The sequence below is a fragment of the Hyperolius riggenbachi genome, chromosome 12 (assembly GCF_040937935.1).
Source record: "Hyperolius riggenbachi isolate aHypRig1 chromosome 12, aHypRig1.pri, whole genome shotgun sequence".
Lineage (NCBI taxonomy): Eukaryota > Metazoa > Chordata > Amphibia > Anura > Hyperoliidae > Hyperolius > Hyperolius riggenbachi.
The window spans coordinates 114,799,817-114,815,585 of NC_090657.1; the positions used below are offsets into that span (position 1 = coordinate 114,799,817).

General features: G+C 45.1%; 1 protein-coding gene across 1 annotated transcript in view; it reads left to right on the forward strand.

Moving 5' to 3' along the window:
* The window catches only part of MRPL58 (mitochondrial ribosomal protein L58), a 106,877-nt gene that overhangs the window by 77,667 nt on the left and 13,441 nt on the right, over positions 1–15,769 (forward strand). The window contains exon 5 of the mRNA XM_068262003.1: positions 2,909–3,078. Coding sequence (XP_068118104.1) covers positions 2,909–3,078 — 170 coding nt within the window. The remainder of the gene's footprint in view (positions 1–2,908; positions 3,079–15,769) is intronic.

Here is a 15,769-nt window from a genome sequence, read left to right on the forward strand (position 1 = left end):
ACCCCAGACCATCACTGACTGTGGGTACTTGACACTTCAGGCATGTTGGCATTTCCCTCTCCCCAGTCTTCCTCCAGACTCTGGCACCTTGATTTCCGAATGACATGCAAAAGTTGCTTTCATCCTAAAAAAAGTACTTTGGACCACTGAGCAACAGTCCAGAGCTGCTTCTCTGTAGCCTAGGTCAGGCGCTTCTGCCGCTGTTTCTGGTTCAAAAGTGGCTTGACCTGGGGAATGCGGCACCTGTAGCCCATTTCCTGCACACGCCTGTACACGGTGGCTCTGGATGTTTCTACTCCAGACTCAGTCCACTGCTTCCGCATGTCCCCCAAGGTCTGGAATCGGTCCTTCTCCACAATCTTCCTCAGGGTCCGGTCACCTCTTCTCGTTGTGCAGCGTTTTCTGCCACACTTTTTCCTTCCCACAGACTTCCCACTGAGGTGCCTTGATACAGCACTCTGGGAACAGCCCATCTGTTCAGAAATTTCTTTGTGTCTTACCCTCTTGCTTGAGGGTGTCAGTGATGGCCTTCTGGACAGCAGTCAGGTCGGCAGTCTTACCCATGATTGCGGTTTTGAGTAATTAACCAGGCTGGGAGTTTCTAAAAGCCTCAGGAATCTTTTGCAGGTGTTTAGAGTTAATTAGTTGATTCAGATGATTAGGTTAATAGCTCGTTTAGAGAACCTTTTCATGATATGCTAATTTTTTGAGATAGGAATTTTGGGTTTTCATGAGCTGTATGCCAAAATCATCAATATTAAAACCATAAAAGGCTTGAACTACTTCAGCAGGGCTGTGGAGTCGGAGTCGTGGCAATTTTGGGTGCCTGGAGTCGGGGAAAAAATGCTCCGACTCCTAATGAATTTTAACTGTAATTAAAATAGAAAATATGATAAAAAATTTTATTTCTCAGATAATACTCATCATAAATAATTTATACATATAGTAATAGCTGTGCTTAGTCCACAAAAATGAAATAAACCAATCAAAATTAGTTACTTGTGCTGCTTCAATAAAGCAGTCCCCGTATTTTTAAAGTCAGATATACACATCTGATTGTGACACTATATATGATGTGTACACAGGAACAGAGATGTGGCGAACGGTTCCCAAACCGTTCGCCGGCGAACATCTCCAAATCCCTGGGGCTTTTACTACTTCCGGGTCGCACTGACCCGGAGTAGTACGCCTGTGCTGCCCGGCGGAGCGCGTCCTAGATCGCGCTCCTGTTGCCGGGCACTTGAACGACGTCACGCTCATGCGCAGTGAGTACCTGGCAACAGGAGCGCGATCTAGGACACGCTCCGCCGGGCAGCGCAGGCATTCTACTCCGGGTCAGTGCGACCCGGAAGTAGTAAAAGCCCCAGAGATGTTCGCCGGGCGAACAGTTCGCCGCATCTCTACACAGGAAGCTCTTATATATACTAAATAACATCTATGTTGTAAGAATAAAGCCTAATGTGTAGCCGTGTCACTAATAGAGATGGTCAATGAGATGGAAATAATTCTGCGTTGATTCTGATTTATGCAAATGTACTCTTTGCTCATGAAATCAAATAATTTGATATGTTGTTAAAATTTGGTTTGGTGAGTACGAATTAAATGGTACCTGAGACGGATGAAAAGAAAAGTTTTATACATACCTGGGGCTTCTTCCAGCCCCCTTCAGGCTAATCAGACCCTCGCTGTCCACCTCCACCACCTGGATCTTCTGCTATGAGTCCTGGTAATTCAGCCAGTCAGTGCAGTCCGGCTGCATGCCGCTTCCACAGCCAGGAGCGTTATGCACCTGCGCAATAGTGCTGCGCAGGTGTAGTACGCTCCCGGCGGCGGAGTGTGTGCATGCGCATTACGCCAGACTGGCTCAAGTACCTGGACTCATAGCAGAAGATCCAGGTGGCGGAGGAGGACAGCGAGGGACTGATTAGCCTGAAGGGGGCTGGAGGAAGCCCCAGGTATGTATAAAACTTTAATTTCCTCTGTCTCAAGTTTACTTTGTTACACAGTAGTACTATACTCTACATATGCACTCTCCACAGAGCTGCAGAGAATCCACCGAGAATGTTGTGCACATTGAACACAGAGGTGTTGTCTATCACCCATAAACCTGGTTCAGATTGTGCATGAGGAATGTGTAATAGAGGAAGAATCTCCTTATTCTCCTGCAGAGTACCTGCACATCACTCTTACATGTACCCACAGTTACATTGCCTAGGGCCTGATAGATGTTTTTGTTCTGGTCTGTACCTTTTACAAGTACTTTTACCAAGGACTAGTTTTAGTCTATGACTAAAGGGAATAAATATGGCAGTCTCCATATCCTTCTCACTTTAGTTGACTTTTAAAATTCCTAAGCGTTGGCAGTTAAGAGACGAATTTCATGTTACATACTTTCAATCAACAAGATTGTAATATGCAAATTAGAGGAGTCGGGAGTCGAGGAGTCTTGAGTCGGTGGAATCCTAAACTGAAGAGTCAGAGTCGGAGGATTTTTGTACCGACTCCACAGCCCTGTAATTCAGTTGTGTGTAATGAATCTAAAATATATGAAAGTCTAATGTTTATCAGTACATTACAGAAAATAATGAACTTTATCACAATATGCTAATTTGTTGAGAAGGACCTGTATAGAGGCAGTGTGGGTAAATTCCCTGGTGGTGGCAGCAGTGGGCCTCACCTTAACTTCCCCTATTGGTTTGTCATGGGGGCTCGGGGATCCCGGGCAGTGGCAGGGCTCGGGGCCCCTGCCATGTGGCAGAGCTCAGGGCCCCTGCCATGTGCACCAGTGTTTGTGGTTGTACAGTACTTTATATATTCAGTTACACATAAATTATACGCTTATATCACTGTAAATTATTTTTTATTTTTTGTTTCTAATTTCCTTTTCCTTTTATTTGCTTTTGTCTAGAATAAAAATCGTATAAATCGAAATGGGGAATTAATTGTAGCTTCACAAGTTAGCCGCTATCAGATGCAAAATTTGGCAGACTGCTTGGATAAAATAAGTAATATAATTTCTGAAGCCAGCCAAATGCCGAAGCCAATCGAAAAGGAAGATCTTGAGCTCAGGAAAACCAGGTATAAGCATGGAATTAATGTAATATACTTGCGGTATAAAATGTAAAAACCGTTTGAACATTTTACTTTTTATTATATCATGGCTAGTCTGTATTGAAACTCCTTTTCATCTTATGGCAACTGAAAATATTGTACTAGAAACTTGACACAGCATTTGTATGGCAGATGTGCCACAATTTCCGATAGATTTTTATTTAGCATTGTACTAAATCAATTAGGCCGAAGTTGTGAGTGGTGGAACTTGATGGATATCTTTTTGAGCCTAGTTACTATTGTAACGTAGGGTCTTGTTTACAAATGAGTAATAAAAACGATATTTTTTTCTTTAATTCACAATTTTCTCTGCGCCCTATTTATAAAGAATAATTTGGCTTTTTGTTTGTTCCGCATCACATCTTTTTCACATACTGACTTTACCCAAATTTAGTAATGTTCATGGAGCTGCATGGCTAGTCACCATTTGTGGCCATTGTTTACAATGAGGAGCAGGGCCAGGGTATACTCTTATTGGTCAATCAGGTCACATTATTTTTTTTAAAACACTCTGAGGGACAGCAGTTGCATAATAATTATTGCTGCACATCATAGTAATGATTTATGGCAACAAAAAGTTGTGCCTTTTATGCATAGACCAAAAGGATGTTGATTATGATGCAGCAGACTTCACAAGACCTTTATTTTAGAGATGAAGGAAAAGTATATAAAAAACGTCTAGCTCTACCACTGGTAGGCCTTGTTCACATCATACACACTGCCGTGCGCATTCCGGCAGCACGTATGATGTAAGAGCGGCGGAAGTGCATAGACAGCACAGCCTTTGAGATCATGTGCGCTGTGCTGTGCAGTAATGCGATGCGCTGTGCAGTAATGTGATGCATTATCGCACTGCTGCATTCATTTTCTTGCCAAGCGCAGCGCTAACCCATTCACTGTAGTGAATGAGATTAGCAGCGCACACAAACACAGATGGTGTGCGATCCGGCACGTGGCATCCCAATCTCACGGCCAGTCTGCATCAATGATGTGAACGTGCCTGTATGCAGTCTTGTTAAATCTATTACATTAGCCTGTATCCTGTTTTATTCAAAGAAAGGGGCTCTAATAAATGGTGACATGGTATTGTCTTAAGGTCTAAATTGGCAAAAATTATACATACACTTACACCAACATCCTAGTATTATACAGTATTGATTGATAAAATAAACTATTAACAGGGATATTAGGAATAAAAATGCCTGTATGACAAGATTGGACCTCTGATTTGTGTGAATAGCAAAGCTAGGCGAGATGTCTCCCCGCACTATACTATGCTGAAACTAATCGGGTGAGGAAGGGGGTCTGACTCCCCTCCCCACCGATGTGCCCGCTGCTCTCCCTTCCTGGCTGCTACCCCTTCTAGCTTGCCCCCCACTTCCGCCACATTATCTGCTCATCTTGGCAAAGGAGAAGTGCTAACTAATACAGATTTATAGGGATTTGTGAACAATATTTGAGAGCAATGGGTCTTTCGTGTATGATGAAAATGTTTCAGATCTTTGAGTTCAGCTCATGCAAAATGGGAGCAAAACCATATGTGTTGTATTTATATTTTTCTCAGTATATATACAGTATAATCTCGTTATATAGAAAGGGACCAGGAAAAGTGGTTTACTATATAAGAAGTTTACTGTATCCGAAACTGTCCTAGAAATAGCCTAGCATGCCCTGGTACATTCTCTGCTGCAAAGGAGCAACTCTATCCTCCCATTGAAGGTACAGTACAAGCACTTGCACATTTGATGGACTACAACGTTAAGTATACCTTAAGACTGCATAGCCGGAAGAACTTCAAGAAATTTTACACGAGAGGAGGAGGTGCTGCGTCATGACGTAGGCGCGCCCACGGTCCGCGCACCCGGCAGCCAAGGAGACTCCCCCGACATGGAGCTGGCGTCCCGGCGTCTCCACTGATGAGAAGGGGATGACTGGTGGAGCCAGAAAGAAAGCTGTAACGGCGGCGGCCCCTGCTCTTGCTCCCGCCCCGAAAACGCCGCAGCGCTCAGCAGCTGAGTTCTTCACGCCGCCGGGATCGAGTGTCTCGGCGGAAAAGGTGGCTGAGAGGCACAGCAGACAAGAGAGTATGGCCTCACCGCAGCTAAAGAAACCAGCAAATATGGACGAGGTCTGGAAGCATTTGAGGAATCTACCCACAAAGCAGGATATGTCTGAGCAAACAGAGAGAATCCTGGAGGCGACTAGGGCAGAAGTTACAGCAGTAAAGGAGGAGGTAACGGAACTTAAAACTCGGGTGATAAAGATGGAAGAGGAACTTGAGGCCTTAAAAGATAGTATAAAAGAAATGAAGATGTCGAGAGAAAGGCAGAAGCAAATGAACATTGCTTTATGTACCCAGCTGGAAGATCAGCAAAATCGCTCTCGCAGAAATAATATTAGAGTGCGGGGTCTCCCAGAGGCGATTGGCCCGGAAAGACTACAGGGAGCCCTGAGAACCATCTTCAATTCGATCTTGGGCCGACAAGGTGAGCAGACCATTTTAATGGATAGAGTACATAGAGCCCTAAAGTCGCCTCCACGGAATGCAGAAAACACTAGAGACGTAATATGCTGCTTGCATTACTACGCCGAGAAAGAGGCAATCATGGCGGCTGCATGGAAGCAGGAACGTATCGTCTATGAGGGTAAACAGATAATGCTATTTCAGGATCTGGCCCCAGGAACTTTACAGCAGAGAAGAGTTCTGAAGCCTTTGCTCCAGCGGCTTCAGAGGGAAGGAGCCACATACAGATGGGGTCATCCCTTCGCCTTGATGATTAAGAAGGGGTCCCTGCTGTTCTCTTTGCGGAGGCCGGAGGAACTTCCGGAACTTTTCAGAGTTTTGGAGATGGCCCCAATGGAGCTAAAGGAATGGGATCCGGAAAGAATCTTTGCCTACAGGGGTAAAGAGCAAAAATGAGGCCCCTCCAGTATGATGGACCTCGTCACGTGAGTGTAGGCGGATTACCGCCTTGAGAAAATGCAGTCCTTGACTCCCTTACGGGCCGCTCGCCCGGTGTCCCCCTGTTGCCCCCCGTCTCCCCCCCCCCTGCTCCCCCTGGCGGGGATGTTTTTGGTTTTTTGATAGGGGCCTAATGACTAAAGACTGGTCTGTGATATAGACCCGATAAGAGGGGTAGATGAACGAGGTGGATGCGGGATTGGGGTCGCGGGGGGGTGGGGTGGGGGGGGGGTTGACTCTCCGCCTCATGGTCTAGGTTTGGACAGTAGATTAGGGGTGATATTTAAATGCACTAGGAACATTTGGATGGTGATTTTTCTATGAAGAGGCGGGGCGCTGTGGGGGGGGGGGGTATGGGGGGGATCATGAATAATGTATGATATTGGAAATAAGGTTGAAGGTGTTGATGATGTACTAAGTGACATGTATTTGTTTTTTTGCAGGTCTCACTGGGGGGGAGGGGGGGGGGAGGGTATGGGGGCGATCTGGAACAATGTGTGATATTTGAAAAATGATTATTTAAGCAACATGTATTTTGATTTGTGCAAGATTCACTAAGGTCAAGGTGGGCGGGGATGGGGGGGCCTTTGGGGTGTAACTAAAGTTTAAGTTATGGATGAAGCACGGGTGTGGGGCTGGGGGGGGCGGGCCCGGGGGGGCCCCCGCTGACGGGGGGCCCCGTGTGGGCGGGGGCCCCCCCGGCTCCCGCCTCCCCTGGAAGCCCTGGAAAAGTAACGGATTGGGATAATGAGAGAATTTCTTCATTGCAATGTTTTGTATATATGAAAATGCATTTTTGGTGGGGGAGGGGGGTTAGATGAGATTAAACACTAAGGGTTTGAGGGTGCGGTTGAATTAAAATGCAAGTAGCTGGGTGGGGGGGGGGAGTTGGGTGGGATCGGAGAGGTTGTGTTAAGGACGCGACTGATAATATGTAATAATACGTAAGGCAATGTGATGGGTGGGATCCTGTTCTCTTGGGGCGGCTGTGGGGGGCGGGGGGGGCGGCCGGCGGGGGGCCCTTTGGGGCCCCGGGTCGGGGGGTCCCCTCCTGTCCCCCCCCCACGTCTCCCCCCCTCTCCCCCTCTGTCGCCCCGAGATAATCCGGCAGAGGCGCGCAAAAAAGACATCTGGATGGGGTGATAAAAGTTATGAAAATAGGGGGGGGGTAGCTATGAGAGAATGAAGAGTCCTCTGCCTGGGGCGTGGGGGGGGGGGATGAGTTGTGTTGGTTTGTGTGGTTGGGGGGGGGGGGGGGGCGGCCGGCGGGGGACCCCCCCGAAAAAAGATCTTCACTTTTACAGCTTCTGCATAGAGAGCACATTCAGATAGCCATGATACAGGAGTCACATTTTAAGGGGACCATTCATCCGAAACTAACTAATAATAGATATCCTACAGCTTACTATAGTAACGCCCCAAATTCCAAGACAAAAGGAGTGCTAATATTAATATCTAGAGAAGTTAAAATGCAGGATATAGAGGTCCATGGGGATGGGAATGGTAGATACCTGTTCATAAAGGGGATATTTAACTCACAAAAGTTAACGATAGGTAGTATTTACGCACCTAATACGGGTCAGCTCTCTTTTTTGAACGGGATGTTAAGGTCCCTGGAAACATTTGCAGAAGGTTCTGTAGTTCTGGCGGGGGATTATAACATGGTACTGGACCCATTGATAGATACATCCTCGGGGAGATCTAATCTCCCTTATGGAACAATACGGAAAATTAAGCAGTACCTGAGTAAACATCAGCTCATGGACGTTTGGCGCCTCCAGCACCCTAGGGATAAAGAATATACATTTTATTCATCTCCCCATGGAACATACTCTAGATTAGATTTTTTTTTGGTATCCCATAATCTATCATGTTCTGTGAGAACAACGATTGGGACAACTACCATTTCGGACCATGCCTCAGTAGTAGTCTGGTTAGGTAAGAAAACTTCTCAGGAAAGAACGTTCACATGGAGAATGAACGGCTCACTGTTAAAGAGGGAAGAGATAGCGCAAAGGTTGAGTAGAGAAATTAGAGAGTATTTTGAAGTAAACAATAACACAGTATCCTCACCGGTATTGGTTTGGGAGGCTCACAAGTGTGTGATGAGGGGAATATTAATACAGGAAGGAAGTAGGATTAAGAAGGAGAAAGAGATAGAAATGCAGGAAAGTTTAAAAAGGATAGAGAGACTGGAGGCTGAACACAAAAGGGGGTTTGCCAGAGAGATACTTGAGGAGTTAACAGCTGAAAGAGAAAAACTAAAATCGATTCTATTTAGGAGAGCAAGGTATGCAGCACAGAGGTGTAATAGATTATACTATGAACATGGAAATAAGACAGGGAAACTATTGGCACGTGCGTTAAAAAAACAGCAAACAGCCAATTTTATACCCTATATATGTGATGACAAAACAAGGAAACATTATAGGAGTGAATCTCAGGCGAGGGTGTTCCGTGCATTTTATGAGAAACTCTATAATCTGAATGGAGGAGACGAAGAAGTAGGAGGGAAAACTAGAAGAGAGGCTGTACGGGAGTATGTAGAAAACGCAGGGCTGGGAAAGCTTACACAGGAGGAAATAGACAGAATGGAGGCCCCTATCACTCTTCAAGAACTAAGAGAAGTAGTAAAGAACATGCCTGGGGGGAAAGCCCCAGGCCCAGATGGTTTCGGGATAGAGTATTTTAAGCAATATATCCATGATTTAGAGGGCCCATGGGTGGAGGCTTTGAATGCCTTAAGTGCAGAGGGGGAGAGATTTAGCAGAGACTCCTTGGAGTCTCATATTACCGTAATACACAAACTGGGTAAAGACCCGTCGGTATGCTCTAGCTACAGACCAATATCATTGCTGAATGAGGACCTAAAAGTCTTTGCAAAGATTTTGTCTAGTAGAGTGTCCCCATGGCTTCATAAAATTATACAGACAGATCAGGTGGGGTTTGTCCCCAAGAGGGAAGCACGGGATAATACTCTGAGGACACTCAATATCTTACAGTGGGTGGACTCCTCGACCGACCCTGTGGTGCTGCTCTCCACCGATGCGGAGAAGACATTTGACAGGGTCGGTTGGGAGAGTATTAGAGCAGTGATGCAGTCTATAGGGGTGGGGAAAAGAATGGCTTTATGGATAGGGTCGCTGTATAAAAACCCGACAGCAAGGGTGAAGGTTAATGGGGTTCTCTCAGAGTCATTTGCGATTTCAAATGGCACGCGTCAGGGGTGCCCTATGTCCCCTCTGATATTTGCATTGGTCTTGGAACCATTTCTAAATTATATAAGAAAGAATCCGGATATTAGGGGAGTACGGATAGGACAGAGGGAACATCGAGTCGCGGCATATGCAGATGACTTACTGTTCTATCTCAGAGTCCCTAGGATATCACTACCAGTCCTGATGGCGGAATTTAAGAAATTTGGGAGAATGTCCGATTTTAAAATAAATTGGGATAAATGTGAAGCCATGGGGATAAACATAAGTGATCAGGAGAAAGAAAGTCTAAAGAAAAGCTTCCCGTTTAAATGGGTTAAGGAAGCTATCACGTATTTGGGTACTAAGATTACGACAACTATGGGAGGGTTATACACGCTGAACTACGGGACACTCCTTGACGCTATAAAAAAGGATCTCCTGGCACGGAGAAAGTTAAAACTCTCCATGTTAGGGAGAACTAATATATTAAAAATGAATGTGCTCCCCAGACTGCTCTATATATATCAGACAGTACCAATACCGGTACCAGAGATCTTTTTCAGGACACTAAAAAGAGAATTCACAAGATTTGTATGGAAGGATAAGCCCCCTAGAGCAAAGTACCTACTGATGACCCAAAGGAAGGCCCATGGTGGACTTGCGTTGCCAGACCCTAAGAAGTATTACTTGGCGGCAATAATAGCTAGAATTGTAGACTGGCATAAAAATATACAACATAAATTATGGGTGGAAATGGACCAGAATATGGTCGGTATCCCTCTACAACTGTCCCCGTGGACCACACATACTTATAGGACTATACATTCGGCAGGAATATATGTGAATCACACGCTTAAAATCTTTAACAGTCTGAAAGTAAAGCACGAGTTGTCTCCATTGCCCTCCCCGCTCATGCCGATAGTAGATAATGACAGGTTTATGCAGGGGTCTAGTAAAAAGCAATATGCGAGATGGAGAGACTAAGGAGGGGATAGATCAGGTGACCTGATGGAGGGGGGAGATTGGAAACTCCTAGATACAATAAAAGAACAAAGGGGGCGAGAAGATTTAGACTGGTGGAGTTTTATGCAATTTAGGCAGTTTCTGCTATCAAAAGGACGAAAACAAGACTTTGTTAGAGAGTTGACGCAATTTGAGCGACTTTGCAGTCTGGAAGGGGACGGCAGAAGGTCATTAGCTAAGATCTATGGAATGATAAATGATAAGAGAGATGCGAGTGAGCCCTACAGGAAGAAATGGCAGGATGAACTGAATTACCAATTTACAGATGCTCAATGGAATATAATTATAACACTTTCCTATAAAACCTCAATATCGACCAGAATACAAGAAATAGGGTTTAAACTATTAACCAGGTGGCATCTCACCCCAGATAGATTAGGGACTATGTATTTAGATTTTGACCCCGGGTGCTGGAGGTGCCAGACTGAGAGGGGTACATACCTCCATATATTTTGGAGCTGCAATAGACTGTGTGGATTTTGGGGGGGAGTGAGACGGCTGGGGGGGGAGATCCTAGGGGAGGAGCTCCCTTCGGATCCAGCTTTTTTTCTCCTGCACCATAATGAATGGGGAATTAGGAAATATAGACAATCCCTATGCAGTTACTTGGTCAACGCTGCAAGAATACTTATCGGAAGGCATTGGAAAACACAGCAACCTCCCACACTAACGGAGTGGATAGGAGAAATAACTAGAACACAAAGACTGGAGGAACTAACAAAATATTTGGCGGGTAAAGAGGAGCAACATAGACTAACCTGGGAGAAATGGGAAGAGTTTAAACACACTGAAAAATATAAGAGGCTGTATGGGGATGGTGGGACACAGACATGATTAATTATGGTCCTCGCTCGGAAGCCCTCTCTAGAGAGGTGGTAAAATATGGGGTGGGCAGACCTGGGGTAGGGGGGTTGGGATGAGGAGCAGGGAAACAGGTGAAGGGTCTTGGTTGGGGTTTTTTTTTTTTATCTCTTTTCCTTTTTTTTTTTTTTTTTTTTTTTTTGTTATCTGTGGTCTTCTTTTTTATGTGGACTGTTTGGGAGTCTTCGGACTCACGGCGGAAAGGGGGTGGGAAGTGTGACAAGCGGGTTGGGAACAGGAGGGGGAAGGAAAATGGAGTGAGGGTAATTTGCCAACATTGAACCAGAAGGGGGTATATTGGAATTGATTAATATAATTGCATGTAAAAAGAACAAATGGACAAAGCAGGCCTCCACGTGCCTTTGGGAAGTGATGTGTTTTATGTATTTAGAATAACCCGTTTGAGTTTTATGGGATATGATTGTATATTATGTTTGTAAATCACTATGAGAAATAAAGAATCTATAAAAAAAAAAAAAGACTGCATAGCCAGGCTGGACAAATCTCTAGTACAGTATCCAGGGTTACTTTAAAATTGCAGCCGTCACTGAATAGAGGCAGCCACTCACTTCATGTGAGTGGCTCCAATAGATCCGTGGGCAGGACTTGCAGCATGTGTTCTGCGTAACTTTCTGCTCACACTTGAGCCAATCATTAAGCCTCTCTTTAAAATGCAGCCAATCATAATAAGCCACTCACATCTGTAATGTGTGTGGCTCTGATATCTCCACGGGTGAAGCGAGTAGGCCCATTCTGATCTGCACTACTAGTAAAAGTAGCCTGTACTGTGCTCCTCACGCTACCAGAACTGTCCTTGCTAACAAGGGAAGACATAACTGGGAGTTCATACAATCCCATGGGAGGACTGTAACAATGCTTTTATTGGTGACTGCAAAGTGGAAGTGGTAACACTGAATCGTCTTTTGTTTATGTTCACATTATTCCTCATTTTCCCCAGGCTGCTTATTTGTACAGTACTGTATATCCAGTGCCTGTGCCATTCTCCTGTCTTACAAATTATATCCGGCATCAACTCATTTGCAACCAGCCTGAATAGAGTAGCCGACCATGGGTTTCACACTGACATATGATGCATGCACCGCCCACTGTTTACTATATCAAGAGTTAGTGACACGTAAGGGCCAAAAATATGTTTACTATAAAAGAAGTTTTATTATATAAGAGTTTACTATACCAGGCATTGCTACCATAGACTTATTATGGAGATTGGCCGGGACCTGGAGAGGTAGTTTACTATACCCAAATGTTTACTATATCAGAGTTTATTATATCAAGATTCTACTGTAGTTTAAATTGCTGGAATTACAGCACTTGTATTCGCAAATTCTGCAACAAATTGCTAGCTCATCTCATTGTATGATATTTAATGTTGTTTGGGGAGCTGTGTGTCTTTTTTTTTTTACTTTTACCTCTCCAGGTTGTTAAGTTATTACTTTTTCACTGAGTCCTTAAAGGGAACCTGAAGCAAGTAAAATTATTTAGAATAAACACAACGTAGCTGCAAATGGTCCTCTCAGAAGTTCACCATTCTCTTCTTACAGTGATCCCTTCCAGTTCTGACAGTATTTTGTCAGAACTGAAATATACCAGTTGCTGTCAGTTATATATCAGCAGCTGTCAGTTACAACTGAATGTCCATTTTTCCCTATGACTCAAGTGGGCGATATTACAGTTTAACAGTGTGCTGACCAGGAAGCTGTTATGGGTTAATGGCCATTTTTAAAATGGAGGACAGAGAATTCTATTGATCACAGAGGACAAACAGGACGCAGGAGAGGAAAAAGAGACTGATGAGCAGACTACACAGGAGGTAAGTATGACCCGTGTATGATTATTTTGACTTATTGTTTTCAGTTCAGATTCTCTTTAACCCTCCTGGCGGTCTATTAAAAACCGCCACTGGTCAGCGCAGCAGTTTTTTTTTTTTTTTTTAAATCATGTAGCGAGCCTCCGGCAATCAAGCCCGTCCGGAAATCCCGTTCTGAACGGGATTTCCATTAGGGCTTCCCCCGTCGCCATGGCGATGGGCAGGATGAAGTCATCGACGTTGTGACGTCAAAGGGAGTACCGGTCCACACCTCAGTGCTGCCTGGCACTGATTGGCCAGGCAGCGCATGGGGTCGGGGGGGGGGGGGGGGGCGTAGTGGCGGCGATCGGTGTGCACACACAGCTAGCAAAGTGCTAGCTTCGTGTAGCAAAAAAAAATATGCAAATCGGCCCAGCAGGGTCTGAGAAATCCTCCTGCGCGGCTTTACCGCCAGGAAGGTTAATAAAGTGTTTTTAACCTATATCCAATCTTGTCAGATGTTTGTTTTTTGGGCTTGTTTTTTTTTTTTTTTTTTTTCCTTTAATACTCTGGTTAAAGTGTTATCTCAATCAGTCCTGTCATTTTATATTAAATATGACATACAGGTTAATGCCTTTTTCTGTAACTTGCTATTGTGCTCCACCTTTCTAAGTGGCTGGAAGGTGTAATGGTTAAGGGCTCTGCCTCTGACGCAGGTGACTTGGGTTCGAATCTCGGCTCTGCCTGTTCAGTAAGCCAGCACCTATTTCAGTAGGAGACCTTAGGCAAGTCTCCCTAACACTGCTACTGCCTATATAGAGCACGTCCTAGTGGCTGCAGCTCTGGCGCTTTGAGTCCGCCAGGAGAAAAGCGCGATATAAATGTTATTTGTCTTGTCTAAGTTCAGGAATGGTTATATTTAACGTGAACCAAGCACCATTTTTAGCACCCATGCCATCTCAATAGCCCATTACAAATGCATGCCAATAATGTGGCTATTATGAAAAAAAATCAATTTTACCTCTTCTATTTACATTTAAAAATGTACCAGAGGCTTTTTACCCTACTTCTGAGGCCTGCCTGACCACAGAAATTTCAGGCAGATAGGGGCTGGACTGATGTAATTATTTTTATTGCACACATTAGAGAGCAAACAAAGGCTTTCATAAGCAGTGGAGATGGGGGACATGGGGCTTTATGCTTCAAAGAGTTTAGCGAAGTCACAGATGCCATCTTCACACCTTCCCGTGGATAATGAGCAACTAGAAGGGGAAGGAGGAACATGGCGGCTCCTATAGCTATGTGAAACCAGAAAAAATGGGTGATTTGTTCCCTTTTTAAATTGTACCTAAGAGGTACTAAGTAGCAGCATTTATACTTGCCTGGGTCTTCCTCCAGCTCCGTGTGCTCCCATCCCGTCATCCCGGACGACTCCATACTTCTACAATCTTTCCCGGTAATAGGGTTCAGTCGCGCTGAATTGCGCATGCCTGGCCACGTGCGCTCCTATGCAGTAGGCTCCCAGCAACAGGAGTTCAATGTGGGTGCACATGTGCAGCTTGACTGATACGACAGGACCCCATTACTAGGGAAGATCATAGAAGAACAAAGCAGCCAGAGAAGACGGCGACGGAGCTCACATAGTACATGGGTCTGGAGTAAGCCCCAGGTAAGTATAAATGCTCCGACTTAGTACCTCTCAGGTTTCCTTTAAGGCTTACCGCAGGTTTATGCAAGTCAATGGCGACACAGGGGTGTGAACGACAGTGAGCGGTTTGACTCGGCGTGCATGTGTAGACTTATGGGAATCCGAGTGGCATACTTCCTGTCCAGCAGGGAGTACGTCAGCGAGCGGGGGGCAGGCCAATGCATATTACCGTGCCGGCGCTGTCTGCCGCAGGTTTGGTGGGTTTGGTGCAGTGCGATTATCCTGCGGTGGCCTCTCTCACCGCAGGAGAATTGCACCGCACAAGTGTGAAACCAGCTTCAAAGCAAACCTAACTGAAAATAAACTGACAGAAATTTTGTAATAAACTGACAGAAATTTTGTAGTCTCACATGCCATGTTGCATGTCGGGAGATGTAAACCGTGGATGCAAGAATATCTCTGTACTCTATGGATTACATCATTTGGCATGTATTGCTGCAGCATGCACAAACAACATTGCCGGGAAATACAAGTCAGCAGATGCGGCCAGGCTGTAGAGAAGATGGGGCACACCAAACGGGCCGGTGACCAGAGGAGCAGCACCTGTAGGTAAGTAGTGAGGCCCACACTCAACCTCCTTCCCTACCCCCCACATCCCCCCCACCACCACCCCTTCAACAGCACACTATTATGAAACTTCCTTACGGGGAGGACTTTTGTTTCTTAAAAAAAAAAATCCTGGTGCTTTGTCCCCTTTAAGTTATTTGTCTAATGCTGAGTAATAACTGTTTTAAATGTTTTACAGCTACTTCTTGACCTGTTGACCTGTTTTATATTTTCACTGCACTTACAAGTGTGTAATTGCCATCCAGTTGCCATATCAGTGAGTTATGCTCTATAGTCCTCTTATAGGGCTGTAATAAGTCCAACTTATTACAGCCCTGAATTCCTAACCCTTACCGTTAGAAAAATTAAAAAGGGGGGGTGGAGCTAGCCATGGACATGTGAGGACGCACGTTTGAAGAGCTCTCCCTTTGCCTAAGCTTAGGAGTTGCATAAAGCTATCTGATCCCTGCAAAATCTCCTCCAAAGTATGTCAGGGAGATCTAAGAAAGGATATAAGACCGGTTCGCCACTACAGAATACCCCGGCAGGGCAAC